We start from the raw sequence: 25060 nt of genomic DNA, 5'->3' as shown, positions 1-25060 counted from the left end.
CACCACCGATAACAGGTCAAAAAGACCTGAACTCTGTTTCTGAGTGGTCCAACACATGGCAACTCCAAATCTCAACTAGCAAATGCTCTGTCCTACACATTGGGAAAAAGAATCTGAACTCCAAATATGAACTGAATAATCAAATTATCATAGATAACCCCCACTCGGTGTTAAAAAAATTCCCCAGACCATGAGAATAAAAGCTAAAAGACCACATGATATATATATCATACCGTGTTTCCCCGATAGTAAGGCAGTGTCTTACTATCTTTTTACCCCCAAAAGCCCCACTGTGTCTTACTTTGGGGGTATGTCTTATATTGTCTCGGGCAATTTTTTAATTTCTTATTTTAAAATATTTAATAAATAAAATCTAGAAGTGGCAGAAGCGCGGGTGAGTGGAGGCGGGCAGGAAAGGCACGAACCGAGGGTTTTAAGCAGAAGGCGGGGGCGGTTCAAGCAGCATTCCGCCGTCGCCGCCGCTCCTGCGTCTTTCGCAGAAGTTCTTGAATGGTGGCGGCGGCCCTTGATCGCAGCTGATGAGGTTCGGCTTTCTTTGCTTCTCCTGCTGCTTCCTTTGCTTTTCTGCTGCTGACTAAGGCGATGCCGGCCGGGCAATTGGAAGGTACCCGATAGCCCTTTTCGTCGCCTTTCCCGGCAGGGAGAGCAAAGGCGGCGGCGGGAGTAGTGGAGGCAAGGCGGAGAAGAAAGAAGCCGCGGATAGCTGGCGAGGCGCCGGCTAGAGGGCTGGACCCCGCCGCTCCCGCCGCCGCCTTTGCCTCTTGCCCGGCGGGAAAGGCGACGAAAGGGGCTATCGGGTCCCTTCCAATTGCCCGGCCGGCGTCGCCTTAGTCAGCAGCGGAAAAGCAAAGGAAGCAGCAGGAGAAGCGAAGAAAGCCGAACCTCATCGGCTGCGATCAAGGGCCGCCGCCACCATTCAAGAACTTCGCTTCTCCTGCTGCTTCCTTTGCTTTTCCGCTGCTGACTAAGGCGACGCCGGCTGGGCAATTGGAAGGGACCCGATAGCCCCTTTCGTCGCCTTTCCCGCCGGGCAAGAGGCAAAGGCGGCGGCGGCAAAGCGGCGGGGTCCAGCCCTCTAGTCGGCGCCTTGCCAGCTATCCGCCGCTTCTTTCTTCTCCGCCTCGCCTCCACTACTCCCGCCGCCGCCTTTGCTCTTCCCGCCGGGCAAGAGGCTGGGTGAGCAGGCCGAGGTGCTGGAACTGGGGCTGCCTGTCCTTGGCATGAACGGCGGGCAGGTGGCGCTCGGCACTCGGAATCCCGTCTTCTCGCCACCGCCCGAGCTCCCTCCGGAGCCTGCTGCCGCCGCCGCACTTCCTCTGCCGGCCGAGGAGTCCTTATCCCCACCGCGAACTGCTCCGACGCCTCTCTCGCTTGCTTTTAGTACCGTGTTTCCCCGAAAGTAAGACATATGTCTTACTTTCGGGGTATGGCTTATATTAGCCAACCCCCCTGAAACCCCCCATATGTCTTACAATCGGGGGGGTCTTACTATCGGGGAAACACGGTAGAAACATTTATTAAACATAACATATATCAACACATAACATATATCAACACATAACATAAAGACACCAATATGATAACACTGTATCATATTGGGACCAATTGAAGACACTCAAAAGGTGTACTCAAAAAGGTAAAGTACCTAACTTCAAGAACCATCTTTTATAGTAGTTTCATGTCTAATTTACACCCCCTTCCTCCTGTCCATATATGGGGTTGTCTTGCATCCAATTTCATCATAGTTCCTTGGAACTCTCTAGATTAATCCATCAAGTTATTTATCCTGTTTATGAATGTTTATTGGCCTCAACAATAGGATTTCTTCATCTTGATACAGGATGTAAACATGTTTTTGTACTGTTTGTTTTTCTGGCAAGGACCGCTGTCCAAAAGGTCGGAAGTTTAGTACTCTAATAAGAGTGTTTTGTATCCATCTAGGCCTTAGATGCCTAGATTCTATAGATTCTTCTCTCACTCGGTTAAAGACTTTGGTATAGTAATAACAAAAGATTTAAGTGCCAAAGCCCACTGCAACAACATAGCCAAGAAGGCTTCAAGAGTTGTAAACCTAACTAAACCCAGTTAAAAGCGGTGTTCCCCAAGGTAGTATACTGGGACCAACGCTCTTCATTCTCTACATCAAAGACCTTTGCGGTTACATCACAAGCAACTGTGTCCTCTTCGCCAACGATGTAAAAATCTTCAACACCACCGATAACACAACTACTCTCCAAAAAGACCTTGATGCTGTTTCTGAGTGGTCTAACACATGGCAACTCCAAATCTCAACTAGCAAATGCTCTGTCCTACACATTGGGAAAAAGAATCTGAACTCCAAATACGAACTGAATAATCAAATTATCATAGATAACCCCCACTCGGTTAAAGACCTCGGTATACCAATAACAAAAGATTTAAGTGCCAAAGCCCACTGCAACAACATAGCCAAGAAGGTTTCAAGAGTTGTAAACCTAATCCTAGGTAGCTTCTGCTCTTGCAATCTCACACTACTTACCAGAGCTTACAAAACTTTTGCCAGATCCATCCTCGAATGCAGCTCATCCGTTTGGAACCCATATCGCATCTCAGATATTAACACCCTTGAAAATGTCCAAAGATACTTCACCAGAAGAGCCCTTCACTCCTCCACTCGAAATAGAATATCCTACGAGACTAGACTTTCAATCCTGGGCCTAGAAAGTTTAGAACTAAGATGCCTTAAACAAGATCTAAGTACAGTATTGCCCACAAGATCATATGCTGCAATGTCCTGCCTGTCGGCAACTACTTCAGCTTCAACCACAACAACACAAGAGCACACAACAGATTTAAACTTAATATTAACCGCTCCAAACTTGACTGTAAAAGTATGACTTCAGTAACCGAGTTGTCGAAGCGTGGAACTCATTACTCCATAGACACTCCATAGTGTCATCCCCAAACCCCCAACACTTTACCCTTAGATTATCCATGGTTGACCTATCCAGATTCCTAAGAGGTCAGTAAGGGGCGAGTACAAGTGCACTAGAGTGCCTTCCATCCCCTGTCCTATTGCTCTCCTATATCTCCTATACCTGTCTTCTATTCCTATATCTCTTCTTCTATTCTTTCATTGATATGTTCTATTCCTAGATCTTCTTTTCTTTCTTAGATATATTTTACTATGAGTATCTCCTCTATAACCTTCATCATGTATTTTACTATGTGTATACCCACTAAAATCCTCATTGTGTATTGGACAAAATCAATCAATAAAATAAATAAATAAAAGATGCTGAGGAGGATTCTTTCTATTTATTTACCTATGATATCCTTTAAAAAGAAAGTGTAGGAGCAAGGAAGCAGGAATGATGCAGAAAACTCTGAATATTTTATTTATTGTTGCTTGCCCCTAGTCAGGAATCTTGTCAGACTAAAGTGCATAACTGTTAGACATGCTCTATTATAAGGAGAGTCTACTGTGGATCTCTTCGTGCATACAAAAAACCCAAGGCAGGTTTGCATTTTAGCTTCTTTGCAAGGATACTGTCCCTTCAATGACCATACACATCCCACCACATGCACTGGATTCGCAATAATCTTCCTGTATCTCTTTCCAAACATTTCTCATTAAATCTGAAGAAGAAATACTTTCAACTTTTTGCCCAAAGAGGAGAGGACTTTGGTGAACTTCTCATGAGTGGAACCCCGAAGCCTTCCACTTACTTGATTATATATTGGATATGTATTAGAAGGCTTGGATTGAAAGGCCTGGATAGGAATGATTCGATTCTCTCTGTAGAATCACCTTCAAAAGACCTGTAGCCCCTCTGTTTTCTCACTTTTGAATTCAACCCCAAAGCATAGAAGGAGAGGAAACTAAACCTCTGGTCCTCATGACTGACCTAGATTGGATCCTTATATTTGCCTTCAGCCAAGAGAGGTAACTCCTCTGATTAAGCTTTCTCATCTTGGGAAGAATGGGAAGCTTAGGACACAGCACTGTGACCAAAACAAATGTAATGGAAGAAAACTCCTCAATCATCTCCAATATGAAATGATGTTCAAAAACATCACCACAAAAGGGAAGGGAAGGGAAAGAAAAAGGGATAGGAGGGAAAGAAGAAAAGAGAGAGAGAGAGAAAGAAAGAAAGAAACAAACAAACAAACAAAGAAAGAAAGAAAGAAGTAAGTCTGATAATTATTTTCATTTCAAGCAAGAATGAGTTGTAGAGATCATCAGTAGTGTTGCAGTCAGAGAATAGAGTTTGCCAGTTTAATGTTGAGAGATGGGCTTCAATGAGTTCATAGTTCACTTTTTAAAAATTGAATTTGGGTGCCGCATTATTTGGGTGGATCTTAGTGTAGCTTAGGTTGAGACTGAAGTCCACAAGTCTTAAAGTTGCCAAGTTTGGGGATCCCTCTACATAAGAGCAGCAGATGTATTTCTAAGAGGCATTTTAGAGAATAAAACAAGCATTTGTTGATATCTCAAGATCTGGTATATCTCACACAGACAGGAAAAAGAAAATTACATCAGTCAGGGTTGTTATCTTTCAGTCTTCTGTGTTTCCTAGAGCACCCACAGCTAATCTCAAATGGCAGAGCAACACAATAGCTTTATGAGCCTAAAGTACCATTCTAGCTTTGTACATGAAAGTTTTTCTCTAAAGGAGTGAGGAAGATCATTCAAAATATTAAAATGGCTTATAGAAATTGAATATATAGTGTGAAACAATAGTTATTGTTGTGGTTAGCTCCGCCCCAGCTCCTGCCCCAAGGACTGTGGATGTGGGGGAGACATCCACATGCTGCTGGTCTGTTTTGCCCCCGGTGGAATCTGCTGATGAAGGCTCCTCTGACCAAGACGACATGAGTGACAGGGAGGAGGAGAGTGGGGCAGACAGCTCAGAAGGAGATCAATTATCTAGCTCCTCCTTGGATTCAGAACAAGAATTAATGATACAGCCACGCATGCGGAGAGCGATACATAGGCAACAACTGAGAGATTATTATCAAAGAAAATGAGGCCACCTGTGGTTGGGTGGGGCTGTGGTCATTAGTGAGGCTGCTATAAATAGCAGCCTGTGGGTTTGGCCATTGTGGAGGATTATCTGATCCTTGTGTTTCGTGACTGCTTTACTGACTTTGACTTTGTGTGCTGATTTTTCCCCGCTTTGAAACTAAACCAGAGCAAAGTGTGTTTCACTTTGTGAAAGGACTGTGAATTACCTCACAGCTGCAAGCTAAGTATCACAGAACTAATAAGGGACTTATATAAATTACCAGTTTGTTTGTAGACGAGTGCTCTTTTGTATACCAAAAGAGGGCTTAGTTTAAGTTAATTTTCATTATAAAGAACATTGTTTTGAATTTTCAAACGTGTGTGTGTCTAAAATTTGTACCTGTGAATTTTTGGGAGGAGTCTACCAGAGAGCCTGACAGAACAAGTTATATTGTTAATACAGATAGAGCATGCTTTTAAATGTTTGTGTGTTTGTATGTTCGAATTAAATAACAAAATATTTTTATTTAAAAAAACCCAAAATATTAAAATGGCTGTACAAAAATGGCTGCATTATGTTCTGCCGGGCTTTCTGGTAGGAGCCTCCCGAAAATTCAAGGGTACAAATTTCAGACACACACACGTTTGAAAATTCAAAACAATGTTTTTTATCACAAAATTCAAAATAAACTAAGCACTCTTTTTGTATTGCAAAGAGCACTCTTCCCAAAACAACCCGGTAGTCTGTACAATTTCCCTTAAGCAGTCATTAAGTACTTAGCTAGCAGCTGTGAAGAGCTCAATAGACACGTACAGAACCCAGTTTCCACAAAAACTGTTCGAAGGGAGCTTCACAAATCTGGATTCCATGGAAGAGCTGCAAGGTATTTCCATTGTTTTGTCCACCCCCTGTATCTAGAATAGTCAGAGGCATAAGTATGCAGGCCCTTTACAACAACACTTGAAATTTAATTCAGGTGCCTCTTGTTTCGCTTGATCATTGCTGACATGTTTCTATGCCTTCTGAAATGGAAGTTTGGCCCAACCTGAACTTTTCCAAGAGCTGGCTGTCCAGTCAACCCAAGCAACTAGGGGAGAAGGGCATTAGTAAGAGAGGTGACCAAGAACCCAATGGTCACTCTGATTGAACACCATAGATCCTATGTGGAGATGTGGATGTTGTGGTTGGCTCTGCCCCAGCTCCTGCCCCAGGGAATGGGGAGGTGGATGCAGGGAGAAATTCAACATGTCACAGGCCTGTGTTATTGCCGACAGAATCAGTTCAGAGTTTAGTTCCCTCGGACGAAGAAGAAGGTGGGAGTGACTCGGCAGAGGAGGGCTTGGCACACAGCCCAGGCAGTCAATCTCCCTTATCTTCCTTTGATTCAGATGATGACATTTTGGACCCACGCAAGCACAGAATTATGCGCAGAAGAGACCAAGTAAGAACATATTACAGGAAATAAGGGAGGCCACCTGTGTTTGGGTGGGGCTCCAGTAATTAGGGCTGCTGCTATAAATAGCAGCATGTGAGTTTGGCCATTGTGGAAGAATATCTGATCGGAGTTCGTCAGGAATCCTGTGTCTTCTGGACTTTGTTGCTTTTTCACGCCTTTGAAAACAAAGCAGAGCAACGTGTGTGTGTGTGTGTCCCTTTGTTGGAAGAAGAAGGGGTGTGAAGTTTCTTCACAGCTGCTAGCTAAGTACTTAATGACTGCTTAAGGAAAATTGTACAGACTACCTGGTTGTTTTGGGACGAATGCTCTTTGCCATACAAAAAGAGTGCTTTGTTTATTTTGCATTTTGTGATAAAAACATTGTTTTGAATTTTCAAACGTCTGTGTTTCTGAAATTTGTATCCTTGAATTTTCAGGAGGCTCCTTCCAACAGAGAGCCCAGCAGAACAGAACAGAGTTCCAGAAGGACAACTGTTGTAATCTTAGGTTTATAGGCACTGAAATTTGGGATGGAATATTGCTGGAGGGTGATGTTTTAGCCTAATTGGGTGCTGAATAAAACCTTATTCTTCCTCTATGAAAAGCAGCAAAATCCAGGCTGAGTAAGCAAGTTGCAGAATCCATGACCACGTGGAAAATAATTAACTTGATATACAACATGAAGAAAACCTATAGCTAACTTCCATATAAGGAAATATATGCCTTACTCTCATTCCTTTGCCAATCACCAGTAAACACACAATCCAGGAAAAGGCAAAGAATGGAGCTTCCGTTAATTATCTATAGGGAAGTCACGAAGAGGTTGCCTTATACAGTGCATGAGTGAATGGTAGTTGGAGGATGGTTTAATGTATGTGGGGCTTGCGAATTGGTTATTCTGTACCACATGTCAGGAAAAGTGAAATACAATAAAAGGAGAGATCTCAATACAATAGAGGTTGTCTCATTGAGAAAATTCTCTTCGTTGCTTCATTCTGATGTGGCAATCACAGCACCCTGTGCCTTCCTAGAGGTCGGCCCACTGGGGAAGGGCAGTTTGCCTTTAGACAACATCACTGCAGCCCTCCACTGATCTGGGCTTTATGGCAAAGTGACTCTCCAAAGTGCAAAATGTATGAAAAACTACTAGAAACCTGCAAACAAAAAAGTACCCAAATGACTGACTGTGAGAAACAAGATTTTCTTATCGGATGCAACCAAGATTGAACTGTTTGGCCTCAATTATCAAGGTTATATCTGGAGGAAATCAGGAACCACTCATCTCCTGCCCAATACCATCCCAGCGGTGAAACATGGTGGTTGCAGCATCATGCTCTGGGGTGTTTTTCAGCAGCAGGGACTGACAAAACTGAATGGAGCAAAATACAAGGATATTAGACTATAGAATATAATTCTTTATTGGCCAAGTGTGATTGGACACACAAGGCATTTGTCTTTGGTGCACATGCCCTCATTGTAGATAAGATACATTTGTCAAGAATCATAAGGTACAACATTGAAGTTAGTTGGGGTAAAGATCAAAAGCAATGTGAGAAAATATTATTTTACTGAAAGAGTAGTAGATCCTTGGAACAAACTTCCAGCAGACGTGGTTGGTAAATCCACAGTAACTGAATTTAAACATGCCTGGGATAAACATACTGTATATCCATCCTAACATAAAATACAACAAATAGTACAGTATAAGGGCAGACTAGATGGATCATGAGGTCTTTTTCTGCTGTCAGTCTTCTATGTTCCTATGTTTCTATTTGTAAATTGTAAGGAAACAAGCAACAAGATGCAGTCATACAATCGCAAGATGGGTGATGGGAACTATGAGATTAATAGTAATAGTAATTCAGACTTAGTAAATAGTTTGACAGTGTTGGGGAAAACATTATTATTATTTCCAACTCTCTCTGTGTCTCCCTCCCTCTCTTCTTTCTCACCTCTAATCTATAGTGGTACCGAAGGGAAACTAAGATCTTTTAGTAAATAGCAGAATAAGCCTTGCGATCCACCATCTGTACCATTATTCTTTTGTGTAGCTCTAATCCTCTTGGTTTTTTAACATCCCCACTCTCTTTCTTCCTCCCTCCCTTCCTCCCTCTCCTGCCTCTCTTTCTCTTTCTCTCTTTTTCTCCCCCCCTCTCTCCCTCTTTCTCACTCCCTTCCCCTCTCTCCTCACCTCTAATTTATAATGGTACAGAAGGGAGACTAAAGATCTTTTATTTAAATGGCAGAATAAGCCTTGCAATCCACTATGTGTACCATTATTCTTTTATGTAGCTCTAATTCTCTTGGTTTTGAAAAACACTTCTCTCTCTCTCTCTCTTTCTTTCTTTCTCTCTCTCCCCTCCCTCTCTTCCCCCTCTCTTTCTCTCTCTTTTTCTTTCTCTCCCCCTCTCACTCTTTCTCCCTCCCTCTCTTTCCCCCTCTCCCTTTCTCCCTCCCTCCCCCCTCTCTCCTCACCTGTAATCTATAATGGTAGAGAAAGGAAACTAAGATCTTTTATTTAAATGGCAGAATAAGCCTTGCAATCCACTATGTGTACCATTATTCTTTTATGTAGCTCTAATTCTCTTGGTTTTGAAAAACACTTCTTTCTTTCTTTCTTTCTCTCTCCCCTCCCTCCCTCTCTTCCCCCTCTCTTTCTCTCTTTTTCTCTTTCTCTCCCCCTCTCACTCTTTCCCCCTCTCTCCCTCCCTCTCTTTTCCCCTCTCCCTCCCTCCCTCCCCCACTCTCTCTCCTCACCTCTAATCTATAATGGTACAGAAAGGAAACTAAGATCTTTTATGGCAGAATAAGCCTTGCGACCCGCATCTTCAGCTCCCATTGATTTTTATTTTCATTTTTCCCCTGCCGGGAGACATCGCGATTTTAATTCCCTTTTGTTAAAACCTAAGAACAACCGCGACACTCTCCGGCCGGGCGGAGTCCAACCATCCTTGCAACGGGTTCTGGAGAAAGGGTGGGTCTCTGTAGGCGTCGTGCAAGCTCCACTATTCGCTCGGTGGCCCCGAAGGAGGCTGGGCTGATTTGGCTGCCTCTATATAAACCAACTCCGGTTCCTCTTTTTGCCACTTCGGAGCGGAGTTTTGTCGGCTGAAGTTTGGGTGAGCCATGGAAATACCGAGCAGCCGCGTAGGAAAGGTGCTTGGGAAGCGGCGCTTTCGGGCTGGCAAAAGCGCGCACTGTCGTCCCAGGAGGGGCTTGGAAGAGACCCCCGTCGCCTGTGTAGCTGAGAGATTGGGAGGGTCTGACTCCGGATCAGCGGTCAACGGTGCTAACGGGATTGAAACAAGAGGTGAAACCTGTGGATTATTAACAGCAACAGCCGTACATGTCCATGGAGATTCTCCGTTATCCAGGGTGTGGTTTTGTCCCAAAGGTGTTTTTGCAAGAAACCATTCGACTTTTCTTTTTTCCTTTGAAAAAAAAAGTACCTTTGGGGGCAGCGGCCATAACATCGCTCGTTGGGAGGAAATGATTTTTATACTATTTATTTATTTGACGTATGGCAAGTACATGGATTTATAAATACATAGCAGCGGAGCAAAGGAAATACAACTGCACCATAAAAGCCTGGGTGAATTTTCGCATCGCGAGAGAACGGATATCGGTAGCCAAAATGGATGTTTGTTTGTTTGTTTAAAAAAGGAGGAAGTTTACATTTCTGGACATTTTTGTTTGTTTTTGTTTTCCTTTTGCCCTTGGGGCGCGTTTCTTTCTTCCAAAGAGAAATTTTTCGCCCGGTTAATGGAGTTTTCTCCCTAAACAGACTCACACTGGTATCGTTTTTTAAGCAATCGGGTGAAGGTTTTAATATTTTCCCTGGGTTTGTTTGTTTTGTTGTTGTTGTTGTTGTTGTTGTTAGTTTTGACTTTAATTTTGAATGACTGGCGTGCAAGCTGCCTAGTCCTTTGTTTGCACTGTATTGCTTTTATTCTACACCGGTGTTTTTTTTAAAGTATTTTATTTATTTTATTTATTTATTTATTTATTTATTTATTCCAATACACAATGAGGGTTTTAGTGGGTATATATGTATACACACACACACATAGTAAAATACATGATGAAGGTTATAGAGGAGATACTCACAGTAAAATATATTTAAGAAAGAATAGAAAAGAAGATATAGTAATAGAACATATCAATGAAAGAGTAGAAGAAGAGATATAAGAATAGAAGAAAGAACAATCAATATTAATAAAAATCTTAGGATACAAGCAAAAAGTTACAGTCATACACTCCTAAGTGGGAGGAAAAGGATGATAAGAATGATGAGAAAAAGCTAGCAGACATAGAAGTGCAGACTTGGTAAAAGGTTTGACAGTGTTGAGGGAATTATTTGTTTAGCAGAGAGATGGCATTCAGGAAAAACCTGTTCTTGTGTCTAGTTGTGTAGATGTGTTTCTCTAAATGTGATGGGTCAGTAAATATTTTCACTGCCCTCTTTTTGACTCGTGCAGTACACAGGTCCTCAACGGAAGGCAGGTTGGCAGCAATGGTTTTTTCTGCAGTTCATAAACAAACATAAGATTCATGTACCACGCAGTGATTTATTATTAATTTATTTGCTACGTTTATATCCTTTAGTCAACATTCAGAGTGGATAGCAATATATAAAACAGAAAGTATAAGCCAAAAGAATTGTTACAATTTTAATTAAAGCAAAATTAAAAACAATGTCACTGAAATTGAAATCTGTTATGCGGTATAATAAAACATGCATACAATTTGGACGTTAACTCAGATTTAGTTTTCCAGGGTCTCAGATCAATTATCACAGTTAAATGAATTTTTCTGGGGAGCTGATTGTGACGATAAAAGAGCAACATCAAAGCATTTAAAAAACTGTTGGCAGCATTGGAATTTGTGCTTGCAAATAGACAAACAGCAAGTGCATAAATTTAAAGATAGGGAGAATCTTTTTTTCCCCAGATGCTCCAGGATAATAACCAAGGGTGGGTCCCTCACAGTTTGGGACGGTTCACCCGAATCGGTAATGACTCACTGATGATGTCACAATGACATCACTGACCCGGTTCGGGCATTGTCAGTCCGTGGGTGCCGCCATCTTGAATTATTTTCAATTTCTTTTTTATTTTTTTTTTAAAAACATTCTGAGCATGTGCAGAAGCCAGGTTTCTGGCATTGTCTGATTGCTTATGATTTGTTTTTTACATGTTGTGAGCCGCCCCGAGTCTTCGGAGAGGGGCGGCATACAAATCTAAGTAATAAATAAATAAATTGTGCATGCAGTCGCCATGTTTTTAACTTTAAAAAAACCAGTTTTGGCACCGCACAGAAAGTGGGCACATGTCCACAAACCACGCCCATGCAGCGTGGGAGGAAGCAAACCGCAGTGAGGTAAGTTAGAACCCACACCTGATAATAACTGAGAAATGAATAGAAACATAGAAGACTGATGGCAGAAAAAGACCTCCTGGTCCATCTAGTCCAGTGGTCCCCAACGTTTTTTCTACCAGGGACCAGTTTCAACAAGGCAATTTTTCTATGGCCCGGTGGGGGCGGAAAGGGGTGTGGTTGGGGGCGGGATTAAGCATGGGGGTGCTGGTCCTTCCCGCCCTCTTTTCCGCCATCGCCCTGTGGCCGGCAGAACCTGCCTCCCAAACCCTCTTGCCCAGCGGCAGGTGAAGCGCTGGAGGGAGGGGGTCAGGCCGGCCCTCCTGCCTCCCCCCCCCAGCCAAAAACGCAAAGGCGTGCCACGGCAGAAGCCAAAAGAGGCTTGAGCCTCCCGGTCCTTCCCGCCCCCCTGTCCCGTCCATCGCCCTGTGGCCGGCAGAACCTGCCTCCCGAGGCCTCTTTCCCAGCGGGAGATGAAGCACTGGAGGGAGGGAGCGGCGGCAGGAGGACTGGCAGCTGCTGACTCCACGGACCGGTGCAACATGCCCCGCGGCCCGGTACTGGTCCGCGGCCCGGTGGTTGGGGACCCCTGATCTAGTCTGCCCTTATACTATTTCCTTTATTTTATCTTAGGATGGATATATGTTTATCCCAGGCATGTTTAAATTCAGTTACTGTGGATTTACCAACCACATCTGCTGGAAGTTTGTTCCAAGGATCTACTACTCTTTCAGTAAAATAATATTTTCTCATGTTGCTTTTGATCTTTCCCCCAACTAACCTCAGATTGTGTCCCCTTGTTCTTGTGTTCACTTTCCTATTAAAAACACTTCCCTCCTGAACCTTATTTAACCCTTTAACATATTTAAATGTTTCGATCATGTCCCCCCCCCCCCTTTTCCTTCTGTCCTCCAGACTATACAGATTGAGTTCATGAAGTCTTTCCTGATACGTTTTATGCTTAAGACCTTCCACCATTCTTGTAGCCCGTCTTTGGACCCGTTCAATTTTGTCAATATCTTTTTGTAGGTGAGGTCTCCAGAACTGAACACAGTATTCCAAATGTGGTCTCACCAGTGCTCTATATAGCGGGATCACAATCTCCCTCTTCCTGTTTGTTATACCTCTAGCTATGCAGCCAAGCATCCTATTTGCTTTTCCTACCGCCCGACCACACTGCTCACCCATTTTGAGACTGTCATAAATCACTACTAATAGTATAGAATAGAATAGAATAGATTTTTTTATTAAATCCCAACCCCTTTAAATCTTATTAATAAAGTATTTAATGTGCAGAATTAACTAAATTGATATATAAATTACAAGATAGAGATAAAACAGATTTTTATACAGCTTGGGAAAGATGGTATTGGTACAATTGGCTTAAACATTACAAATGCCTAAATACCCCAGAAAATGAGTAATTGAAAATGAATTCTATACCTCTTACCCTGAAAAGAGCGAGAACCATAACTACAGATAAGAAGATGGGGGCAGGGAAGAGAGAGAGAGAGATGAATACATAAAATATTGATAAAAGTTTTTTCTTTGCTCTGGGCACACCTGGTGTTGTGGTTAGCTTTGCCCCAGCTCCTGCCCCAAGGACTGTGAATGTGGGGGAGACATCCACATGCTGCAGGCCTGTTTTGCCCCCGGTGGAATCTGCTGATGAAGGTTCCTCTGACCAAGAAGACATGAGTGATAGGGAGGAGGAGAGTGGGGCAGACAGCTCAGAAGGAGATCAATTATCTAGCTCCTCCTTGGATTCAAAGAAAATGAGGCCACCTGTGGTTGGGTGGAGCTGTGGTAATTAGCGAGGCTGCTATAAAGAGCAGCCTGTGGGTTTGGCCATTGTGGAGGATTATCTGATCGTTGTGTTTCGTGACTGCTTTACTGAGTTTGACCTTTTGTGTGCTGATTTTTCCCTACTTTGAAACTAAACCAGAGCAAAGTGTGTTTCACTTTGTGAAAGAAGAAGGACTGTGAATTGCCTCACAGCTGCAAGATAAGTATCACAGAACTGATAAGGGACTTGTACAAATTACCAGTTTGTTTGGAGACCAGTGCTCTTTGCTATACCAAAAGAGGGCTTGGTTTAAGTGAATTTCCATTATAAAGAACATTGTTTTGAATTTTCAAACGTGTGTGGGTCTGAAATTTGGACCTGTGAATTTTTGGGAGGATTCTACCAGAGGGCCCGACAGAACACCTGGTGATGATTTTCAGTAATCCCTAGTGAGAACCAACAGATGTCTTTGAGAATCCAAAGACATCCAAAAGGTGAGCTTCTTTGATGAATCCAGTTAGGTTTGGATTTGATGTAGATGTGGGGGAGAAACAGAATTTATTCAGATTCAGGAGCACTTTTGTACAGAAAAGAGGAACTTGCTTAACGTTTTGTTATTCTGTTGGAACAAGGAAGTGGTTCTACAAATTTTACACAAGCAAACCTTTGAGGACTTACTCATCACTTCAAAGAAAAAACAAGATGCCTTGCTGAAATTATTTCCAATCCCTGTTTATAATGTGTGGAAGATTGAAAATAAATAAATAAAAAAACAAAACCTCTACTTGAAATTGGATCTAAAGTCTGTTTCATCCTTTGCCTGCCAACGTTACTGTTTTTTTGGAAATTTTGCATGAAATGTTACAGTTATTTGAATGGATAAATACACAAATTTGTTTATCTTTATTAATTGTGAGTTTTAATAGAAGACTGGACAGATTTTTATACATCAGGATATGTTCTTGGGAATGTATACTGGATTGAAAAGGATTATTTGAAGCAATAATCCCAGCGTGAATCCCAGCGATCGTTTAGGTCCCACAGAGTGGGCCTTCTCCGGGTCCCGTCAACTAAACAATGTCGTCTGGCGGGACCCAGGGGAAGAGCCTTCTCTGTGGTGACTCCGACCTCTGGAACCAGCTCCCCCCAGAGATCAGGATTGCCCCCACCCTCCTTGCCTTTTGTAAATTTCTTAAAACCCACCTCTGCCATCAGGCATGGGGGAATTGAAACACCTCCCCCTTGCCCATGTAGTTTTTGTGTATGATTCGATTGTGTGTTTTTTTATATATATTGGGGTTTCTTTTTGGACTTTTTAATCTAAAACTGTAATCTAGATTTTTAAATGTTAGATTTGTTACTATGTATGGTTCTTCACCATTGTTGTGAGCCGCCCGAGTCTGCAGAGAGGGGCGGCATATAAATCCAATAAATCAAATCTAATCTAATCTAATCTAATCTAATCAATAGGTTAAAGAAGCTTTAAACTTGTGGTCCTTTTAAAGATGCAAAAAGCATCACAGATGGGGAGGCCTTTGAAGTGTATTCAGAATGACAGCTGATCCAGAATGTATGGGGGAAGTGATCACCTTGGCGTCCTTAGCAACCTGCCGGTGACGTCAAAGCTCCAAATGCCGAACACGACCCCAAACTTTGCCCGAACTTTGGAAAAATTTCAGGTTCGTGTTCGGTATACCGAACACTGCAAAATTAGGTAAGGACCCGAATTATGCAGGTTCAGTTCACCCATCACCACAGAGCACCAAAGATTCCACAATTAAACTCTGAGATATAGATGTTGCTTTCTATGGAAATTAGTCATTTCCTATTGCCACCTCTGTAGTTACCAAAAAAACCAAGATCCAAAGTAAACTCACTCAACCTATGTGGCCTGGGGGGGGGGGATGGATTATTAGAGTTAGATGGAGATCTGAAAAAAATGCCCCCCCTCCCATAGCCATAAGGAACAGCTAAATGAAGCTGGGGCAAACTCCAATTGCATGCAGGAGAGCACACTGGAAAAGCACAAAGACGGGGTGTGTAGAACAATGCAGACCCAATACATGATCATGGGCAAAAAGGATGCTAGAGGAGACAATGTGGGTACCTAAGGAAGGGAGGAACAACAATAAGGGGAGAAAAGTGGTGATTAGCACACCCCAAGTATTGCCTCATAACCCTACTCTAACCCTTGGGGAGAGAAAGAAGCAATAGGCAAAAGATAAAGAAGGAACAGCAATTATTATTATTATTATTATTATTATTATTATTATTATTATTATTATTATTATTTTATTGGATTTGTATGCTGCCCCTCTCCATGGACTCGGGGCGGCTAACAACAGTGACAAAAAACAGAATGTAAAATATCCAATATTACAACAGCTAAAAACCCTTGTTATAAAAACCAATCATACATACAAACATACCATGCATAAATTGTAGAAGCCTAGGGGAAAAGATTATCTTAATTCCCCCATGCCTGACGGCAGAGGTGGGTTTTGAGGAGTTTACGAAAGGCAAGGAGGGTGGGGGCTATTCTAATCTCTGGGGGGAGTTGGTTCCAGAGGGCTGGGGCCGCCACAGAGAAGGCTCTTCCCCAGGGCCCCGCCAACCGACATTGTTTAGTTGATGGGACCCGGAGAAGGCCCACTCTGTGGGACCTAACTGGTCACTGGGATTCTTGCGGCAGAAGGCGGTCCCTGAGATAATCTGGTCCGGTGCCATGAAGGGCTTTATAGGTCATAACCAACACTTTGAATTGTGACCGGAAACTGATCGGCAACCAATGCAGACTGCAGAGTGTTGGTGTGACATGGGCATATTTAGGAAAGCCCATGACTGCTCTCGCAGCTGCATTCTGCACGATCTGAAGTTTCCGAACACTTTTCAAAGGTAGCCCCTTGTAGAGAGCGTTACAATAGTCGAGCCTCGAGGTGATGAGGACATGAGTGACTGTGAGCAGTGACTCCCGGTCCAAATAGGGTTGCAACTGGTGCACCAGGCGAACCTGGGCAAATGCCCCCCTCGCCACAGCTGAAAGATGGTTCTGTAATGTGAACTGTGGATCGAGGAGGACGCCAAGTTGAGGACCCTCTCTGAGGGGGTCAATAATTCCCTCCCCAGGGTAATGGATGGACAGATGGAATTGTCCTTGGGAGGCAAAACCCACAGCCCCTCCGTCTTATCAGGGTTGAGTTTGAGTCTGTTGACACCCATCCAGACCCCAACAGCCACCTGTTTACATGACTAAGGTAGCAACAGTTAAGCTAATTCCAGGAGGGAGGGAAAGGTGTGGGCCTGAGCAAAGTGAGCCGCATTATATAAAATCAACTGTCTTCAGTGGGGATTTTAAAACTCTGAGGACTTTATTTTTTTTTAATACATAAATGGTAAAACGAACAAACAGATAAACAGATAAACAAAACAGTAAATAAAACAAAATATATAAATACAAACATTTTGGGGGGGAAAAGTTTCCCCACTCTTTTAGAATGCTCAATCAGAGAGTTTTTCCTCATAACTTATTTTTGTTTTATTAACATATTGCTTTGCTTATATTTTAATCTGTTGTGTGAAAGCTTATAATTTGTTTATTTTATCATTGTTCTTTTCTCTAGCCAGTCATGGAGGTTTCCCCATATCTTAAAATATTCTGAGTCTTCTTTCCCTTCTAATTTTTTGGACATCCTGTCAAACCTCTGACGACTTTAGTAGAGGACTAATGGAAGCTTAACTAATTTTAGTAGTTTTTAATAAATTTTAAACTTTCTGGAAATCACAATGGCTCTTGCCTCTTTATTTATAAATACACCTGGAGCTCACATTTTTAGGACAATTCTTGGTACACACACACACACACACACACACTGCTCAAAAAAATAAAGGGAACACTTAAACAACACAATATAACTCCAAGTAAATCAAACTTCTGTAAAATCAAACTGTCCACTTAGGAAGCAACACTAATTGACAATCAATTTCACATGTTGTCAGCACAGAACTAAATATTCAATGAGAATATTTCATTCATTCAGATCTAGGATATGTTCTGTAAGTGTTCCCTTTATTTTTTTGAGCAGTGTATATATGAAGAAACTCCGGAACATTTAATTGGTTTTTTTACTATACTAAGCTTTCGTCAGCCCCTGATGACATCATCAGCGTGTAAAATCCCCATTAAAGAGATGCTTGCTTTTATGTAATGCTGATCAATTTAGTCATTGCACGCATAATAATTTTTCTTTTATGGCAACATTCTGGAGATCATGATGTGTATCATTTCTTCATCTATAACTATACCTGGAACTCGCATTTTTAGGATCATTTGTTGAATGTAGAATAGAATAGAATGTATATATGTATACACATTGCTTGAATATATGCTTGAGCAGGAGGTTGGACTTGGTGACCTGCAGGGTCCCTTTCAACACAAACATACATACATACATACATACATACATACATACATACATACATACATACATACACATGTGTAGCAGGGGTGAAAGTTCTGGAGAGCTGGTAGCAGAAATTTTGAGTAGTTTGGAGAACCGGTAAATAGAGTGGTGGGCTATAAGCCGGAATGCTAAATTGTGCTCACAGCAGCGGCTTGTAAGTTCTTGCAGGACTAGCATGATTTTGTTGCTGTACCTGTGGAGGTAGTAAAAATGCACCCGTGTTTCGGCAAGGTTTTACCCGCGGCTCCATGCACAATTTTGCTGCCTCCATAGATTCAGCAGCAAAATCGTGCTGGTCCCGCAAGAACTTACGAGCCATGCTGGTGACTGCAATTTAACATTGTGGCTCGTAGCCCACTGTTGGGTAAATACTACCTCTGGCTGGCCCCAGAGTGGGGTGAGAATGGAGATTTTGCCGTACACCACACCCACCAAACCATGCCCACAGAACTGGCAGAAAAAAAAAAGGGGGATTTCACCACTGATTTACATGATTTCCTTGTTGTAATAGTTATCCACCTTTTAATACAGAGAGGAGAGGAGAGGAAAGGAGAGACGAGAGGAGAGATGAGAGGAGAGGAGAGGAGAGATGAGGGGGGAGGGGAGGGGAGAGGAGAGACGAGAAGAGAGGAGAGACGAGAGGAGACGAGAGGAGAGACGAGAGGAGACGAGAGGAGAGACGAGAGGAGACGAGAGGAGAGACGAGAGGAGACGAGAGGAGAGACCAGAGGAGAGGAGAGGAGAGACCAGAGGAGGGGAGAGGGGAGGGGAGAGGGGAGAGGGGAGAGAAGAGGACAGATGAGATGAGAGGAGAGGAGAGGAGAGACGAGGGGAGAGGAGAGAGGAGAGGAAAGACGAGAGGAGAGGGGAGGGGAGGGGAGGGGAGAGAATAGAATAGAATAGAATAGAATAGAATTCTTTATCGGCCAAGTGTGATTGGACACACAAAGTATGTCGAGTATGTCGAGACGAGAGGAGACGAGAGGAGAGGAGAGACCAGAGGAGAGGAGAAGGGAGAGAGGAGAGGGGAGAGGAGAGAGGAGAAGAGAGAGGAGAGGAGAGGGGAGAGGGGAGAGAAGAAGACAGATGAGATGAGAAGAGAGGAGAGACGAGGGGAGAGGAGAGGGGAGAGGAGAGGAAAGACGAGAGGAGAGGAGAGAGGGGAGGGGAGGGGATGGGAGAGAATAGAATAGAATAGAATAGAATTCTTTATCGGCCAAGTGTGATTGGACACACAAAGTATTTGTCTTTGGTGCATATGCTCTCAGTGTACATAAAAGAAAATATACATTTGTCAAGAATCATGAGGTACAACACTTAATGATTGTCGTTGGGGCACATGATTCTTGACAAATGTATCTTTTTCTTTTATGTACACTGAGAGCATATGCACCAAGACAAATTCCTTGTGTGTCCAATCATACTTGTCCAATAAAAAAAACTATTCTATTTTTTTGTTTCAGTCTTTCTCTGATTCTTTTCTTTTGGAATAAGCCAAAATTGTTTGCATTTAAACGTGATTTTCTTGTTGTAACAGTTAGCAACCTTTTATTATAATTGAGGAATCCTGGTCTCAGATACAGATTTAGAATTCTCCAGGAAGTATAGAGCTGCAGTTCTATTATCCTTCACTGTTGGTCATGTACCTGATAAAACTTGGGACATTTTAAAAGTTACATGTGTGGCTCCTTGGCTTCACTTTTCAAGTCAGGAAAGGCTGAACTAAAGCAAGCTCATTAATCTGTTGTGGTTAGCTCTGGCCCAGCTCCTGCCCCAAGGACTGTGGATGTGGGGGAGACATCCACATGCTGCAGGCCTGTTTTGCCCCCGGTGGAATCTGCTGATGAAGGCTCCTCTGACCAAGAAGACATGAGTGACAGGGAGGAGGAGAGTGTGGCAGACAGCTCAGAAGGAGATCAATTATCTGTCTCCTCCTTGGATTCAGAACAAGAGTGAATGATACAGCCACGCATGCGGAGAGCGATGCATAGGCAACAACAACTGAGAGATTATTATCAAAGAAAATGAGGCCACCTGGGGTTGGGTGGGGCTGTGGTAATTAGTGAGGCTGCTATAAAGAGTAGCCTGTGGGTTTGGCCATTGTGGAGGATTATCTGATCGTTGTGTTTCGTGCCTGCCTTGCTGACTTTTTGTGTGCTGATTTTTCCCCGTTGTGAAACTAAACCAGAGCAAAGTGTGTTTCACTTTGTGAAAAAAGAAGGACTGTGAATTGCCTCACAGCTGCAAGCCAAGTATCACAGAACTGATAAGGGACTTGTACAAATTACCAGTTTGTTTGGAGACAGTGCTCTTTGCTATACCAAAAGAGGGCTTGGTTTAAGTGAATTTTCATTATAAAGAACATTGTTTTGAATTTTCGAAAATGTGTGTGTCTGAAATTGTCTCTGTGCATTTGTGGGAGGATTCTATCAGAGAGCTCGACAGAACATTAAGTAAATAGGTTGTTTGAAAAATGTTTTGATATTCCACAAAGAGAATGGTCTGCACAAATTGAGGATTCCTGCACAAATTATTCAGAATATAGATTTTGGAACCTTCTGATGGATCCTCCAAAGGTGTGAATGTCAACTTTCAAAATTCTCAACAATGAATCTACTAGCTAGACATTGAAGTTCACATAAGCCATTTTATTCAGACTAACAAGGTCAAACTACTGTCCTTATTTCAAACCATAAAAACTAGTAATGAGGACAGAATTGATCAGTTTTGCCATTTGGTGTCAAGTATAACCAAAACCCAATTTGACTTCAAGCGTTCCCATTATTTTTTATTTTATTTATTTATTTTGTCCAATACACAATGAAGGTTTTAATGGGTATATATCTATATACACATAGTAAAATACATGATGAAGGTTATAGAGGAGATACTCATAGTAAAATATATCTAAGAAATAATAGAAAAGAAAGTATAGTAATAGAACATATAATGTTTTGTTTTCCACAAAGATAATTATCTGTACAAATTCAAAATACATGCAGAAATTAAAAAGCATAAAACCAGTTTTTGTTAAATAAATACAAACATAGACTTGCTTGGAAACAAACAATTGCATTTTTGATTGACAACCTTCTGAAGTTTCCCGTTCATCAGTAGAGAGTTCTTCCTATTGGGTATTGATTATTAATAACAGAGTTTTGCACTATTTAGTTTGCAGTAGATATATCACGGCAAGAAGAAAAACACCTGGCTGGCAATCCCCTTTGTTTAGTAGCAAATAATCACTCCTTGCATAAGATGAGAAGTATAATCTTTTACTCACAATTCATGATTGAATTATAATGTATGATTCTTTTCAGTATCATAAATTACATGATGCAGGTAGTAAGGCTTACATTTCAGTCCATTTTAATAAAGCTAGCTGCTCCCATGTGTGAAGATGGCATTGGATTGTACACCCCATACATTTTATTTTATTTATTTATTTTGTCCAATACACAATGAGGGTTTTAGTGGGTATATATCTATATACACATAGTAAAATACATGATGAAGGTTATAGAGGAGATACTCATAGTAAAATATATCTAAGAAATAATAGAAAAGAAGATATAGTAATAGAATAGAATAGAATAGAATTTTTATTGGCCAAGTGTGATTGGACACACAAGGAATTTGTCTTGGTGCATATGCTTTCAGCGTACATAAAATAAAATATACTTTTGTAAAAATCTTAGGATATAAGCAACAAGTTAATATAACATATCAATGAAAGAATAGAAGAAGAGATATAGGAATAGAAGAAAGGTATAGGAGATATAGGAGAGCAATAGGACAGGGGACGGAAGGTACTCTAGTGCACTTGTACTCGCCCTTTACTGACCTCTTAGGAATCTGGATAGGTCAACCATAGATAATCTAAGGGTAAAGTGTTGGGGGTTTGGGGATGACACTATGGAGTCCGGTAATGAGTTCCAGGCTTCGACAACTCAGTTACTGAAGTCATATTTTTTACAGTCAAGTTTGGAGCAGTTAATATTAAGTTTAAATCTGTTGTGTGCTCTTGTGTTGTTGTGGTTGAAGCCAAAGTAGTCGCCAACAGGCAGGACATTGCAGCATATGATCTTGTGGGCAATACTTAGATCTTGTTTAAGGAGTCTTAGTTCTAGGCTTTCTAGGCCCAGGATTGAAAGTCTAGTCTCATAGGGTATTCTGTTTCGAGTGGAGGAGTGAAGGGCTCTTCTGGTGAAGTATCTTTGGACATTTTCAAGAAGCTGGAGCCATCAGAACAAGAAGTTAAAGGAAGTCAGCATGGAGAAGTATTAAGAAAAGGGAGGAGTCTTTCGCTCTGCAGTGGAATATATAGGCTAGCAGAACTCATGCCCCATAGTGTCATCAAAATGCGGCTCACCAGTGGAAGGGTGTTCCTCTGCATTTGCCTCCTCTTCCACTGTGTCAGGGAGGTGTTTTTTACAACACAGGGCAAACATGCTATCAACAGTATCTCCCAACACTTCCTCCTTGAAAACTTTCTGAAAGAAGTCTTTGATGCCTTTGCCCCCCTGTCTCCCCACCACGTAATAGATCACGGGGTTAATGCAGGCGTGGATGTAGATACACAAGCAGTCACGATGTATAATGTCATAAACTATATCTCTGGAAATAAGCAGGGAAAAAATTGAGGCATTTAGTGGGAAAACCAAGACTAAAAAGGAGAAAAGCATAAGCAATATAACTGTCAAAAGCTTCCCCCACCTTTGCCTTTTGGATAAGAAGCAGATTTTGATAAATAAGGTGACAGTGGAGATGGTCATAAGTGAGAAAAGAAGCACAGCATTAATACTGATTGCATAGATCAAAATATTTTCCCATTCATATCTATGAAAAGTTTTATTTTTGAAGTAAATTGAAGAGAGGATGAAGGAAATAGCCCAGGTGATGACGCTCACAGCAGCGAACAGTTTCGCCAGCCGGTGGCTCCGATACCAAATTGGGAAAAGGACCGAAACACACCTGTCGATGCTGATGATGGTCAGGAGAAATTGCACCAAATTGTACATTAAAAGCCAGGCTATTCGGAAGAGTTCATAAGGAAAACCACAATACAAACCTGTAGAAAGCCAGTAGATTTCGATAATCAACTTAATGGTGAGCAAACCAAAGTGTGCAACAGAGAGGTTGATAATATAAATGGCAAAAGTGTTCCTCTTCACAGAGCAGCCCAGCAACCGGATCACAAGGCCGTTGCCCAACATTCCCAACACACAAAAAAGTATAGTGAAGATTGCAAAAATAAGCATTTCTTCTGTTATTTCAGAATTGTAACATTTGCTGGTTTTGCTACTGGAAGGAAAGGGCGATGTCATATTGATTATGCTCTGGTCTTTTCTCTTCCTTTGACAGCTGCAGAAACTCCTGTTGGGACAAAAGAGAAACAGTTGGAATGAGGCTTTATCGTAATTCTTTCTCTGGGTGCTTAAGATATTATAAAATGACTATTAATCTCACTCCTCTTTTCTCTTCAAATCAGGAAAGAATGTGTGGGCCAGGTCTCATCTCAAATCCCATCTCCCTTCGTTGCCCATTTTTACTGCCCATCATATTCTAGCCAAAATAATAATAATAATAATAATAATAATAATAATAATAATAATAATAATAATAATACAAACAACAACAACATCAGAGTTGGAAGGGTCTTCTAGTCCAATTCCCTGCTTTGGCAGGAAACCCTACACTATTTCAGACTAATGGTTGTCCAACCCCTTCTTAAAAACTTCCAGTGTTGGAGCGTTCACAACCTCTGGGGGCAAGCTGTTCCACTGATTAATTGTTCTAACAGTCAGGAAATTTATCCTTAGTTCTAAGTTACTACTCTTCTTTTTTAGTTTCCACCCATCGCTTCTTGTTCCACCCTCAGGTGCTTTGGAGAATAGGTTGATTCCTTCGTTGTGGCAACCCCTGAGATATTGGAAGACTGTTATCATGACTGTATTTTGATTGTTTTTCTTTTCAAAAGGAGCTTGGGATAGACTTTTTCCCCAGGTTTTCCTTCAGTTTCCAAAACAAAAGGTGTAGTACTTCTTCAAATCAACACCTTGAAGGAAATCATGGCATCTTATGTACACTGAGAGCATATGCACCAAGACAAATTCCTTGTGTGTCCAATCACACTTGGCCAATAAAAATTCTATTACAAACTCATCCCAACCCTTCTTTCAACCCATCCAGAACTAAAGTGGTCTTCTTTTTATATAATAGTTTCCAAGACACAACAGGTTTACCTTGTGAAGACAGCTAGGAGTTCCAAAGAGGATCAGCAGATCTCGTTGAAGACCAACGGATGAGCAGAAAATGCAATTTCTTTGATGAATATGTTTTCACCCTTTGAGAAACCAGAATATATACACCCAAGATAGAAAGAAAAGCAGAAGTTGTTTAATCTCTGCAAACTCAGTGAGATAAAGGTTTTTCCAGTAAAATATTTGATTATATCTTGCCCTTGGTCATCTGACATCTATAACTTTCGGGAACTTGACTTCTATAAAATAAACAACTTGGTTCATCTCAAAGCTTTTCAACACAAGCAAAGTTTTCCTCTTGTTCTTCCCAATAACTGTGTAATGTGCAAGGTGAAAAAAAAACACACAACATTAAAATGATCTGTCTGATGACTTACAGTATCTTATGGGTCTTTCCATCTTTTTAAAAATTAAATGTAATTAAAACAGCTGTTCAAAGTTATTGTTCATAATTCTTATCCTTCTAAAATGTTCCCTTTGGGACCACCTATAAATAACTAAATACCCTGTTTCCCCGATAGTAAGACACCCCCGATTGTAAGACGTATCGGGGGTTTCAGGGGGGGTCAGCTAATATAAGCCGTACCCCGAAAGTAAGACATATGTCTTACTTTCGGGGAAACACGGGGTATTGCCGCCTCCCTCTCATCTAGCTACGCGCCGCCTCCTGCCCACGTCCGCACCGTCCCCCTCTCCATACGTCGCCACGTCTGCCACCTCCCTCTGATCTT

The 25060-nt window shown here is 41.8% G+C and overlaps 1 protein-coding gene across 1 annotated transcript; it reads right to left on the bottom strand.

The window, feature by feature from the left end:
* Positions 1-7711: 7711 nt before the first annotated feature.
* On the bottom strand, positions 7712-23393 carry LOC139165492 (mas-related G-protein coupled receptor member H-like). Its single transcript, XM_070748667.1, has 3 exons — positions 22542-23393; positions 21113-21193; positions 7712-7813 (listed from the first exon to the last, which is right to left on the bottom strand). Exons 1-3 carry the CDS (start codon positions 23391-23393, stop codon positions 7712-7714), a joined length of 1035 nt encoding a protein of 344 aa, XP_070604768.1.
* Positions 23394-25060: the final 1667 nt, after the last annotated feature.

The sequence above is a fragment of the Erythrolamprus reginae genome, chromosome 3 (assembly GCF_031021105.1).
Source record: "Erythrolamprus reginae isolate rEryReg1 chromosome 3, rEryReg1.hap1, whole genome shotgun sequence".
Taxonomy (NCBI): domain Eukaryota; kingdom Metazoa; phylum Chordata; class Lepidosauria; order Squamata; family Dipsadidae; genus Erythrolamprus; species Erythrolamprus reginae.
The sequence above is the reverse complement of the archived record's forward strand: the minus strand, read 5'-3'. Positions and strand labels throughout refer to the sequence as shown.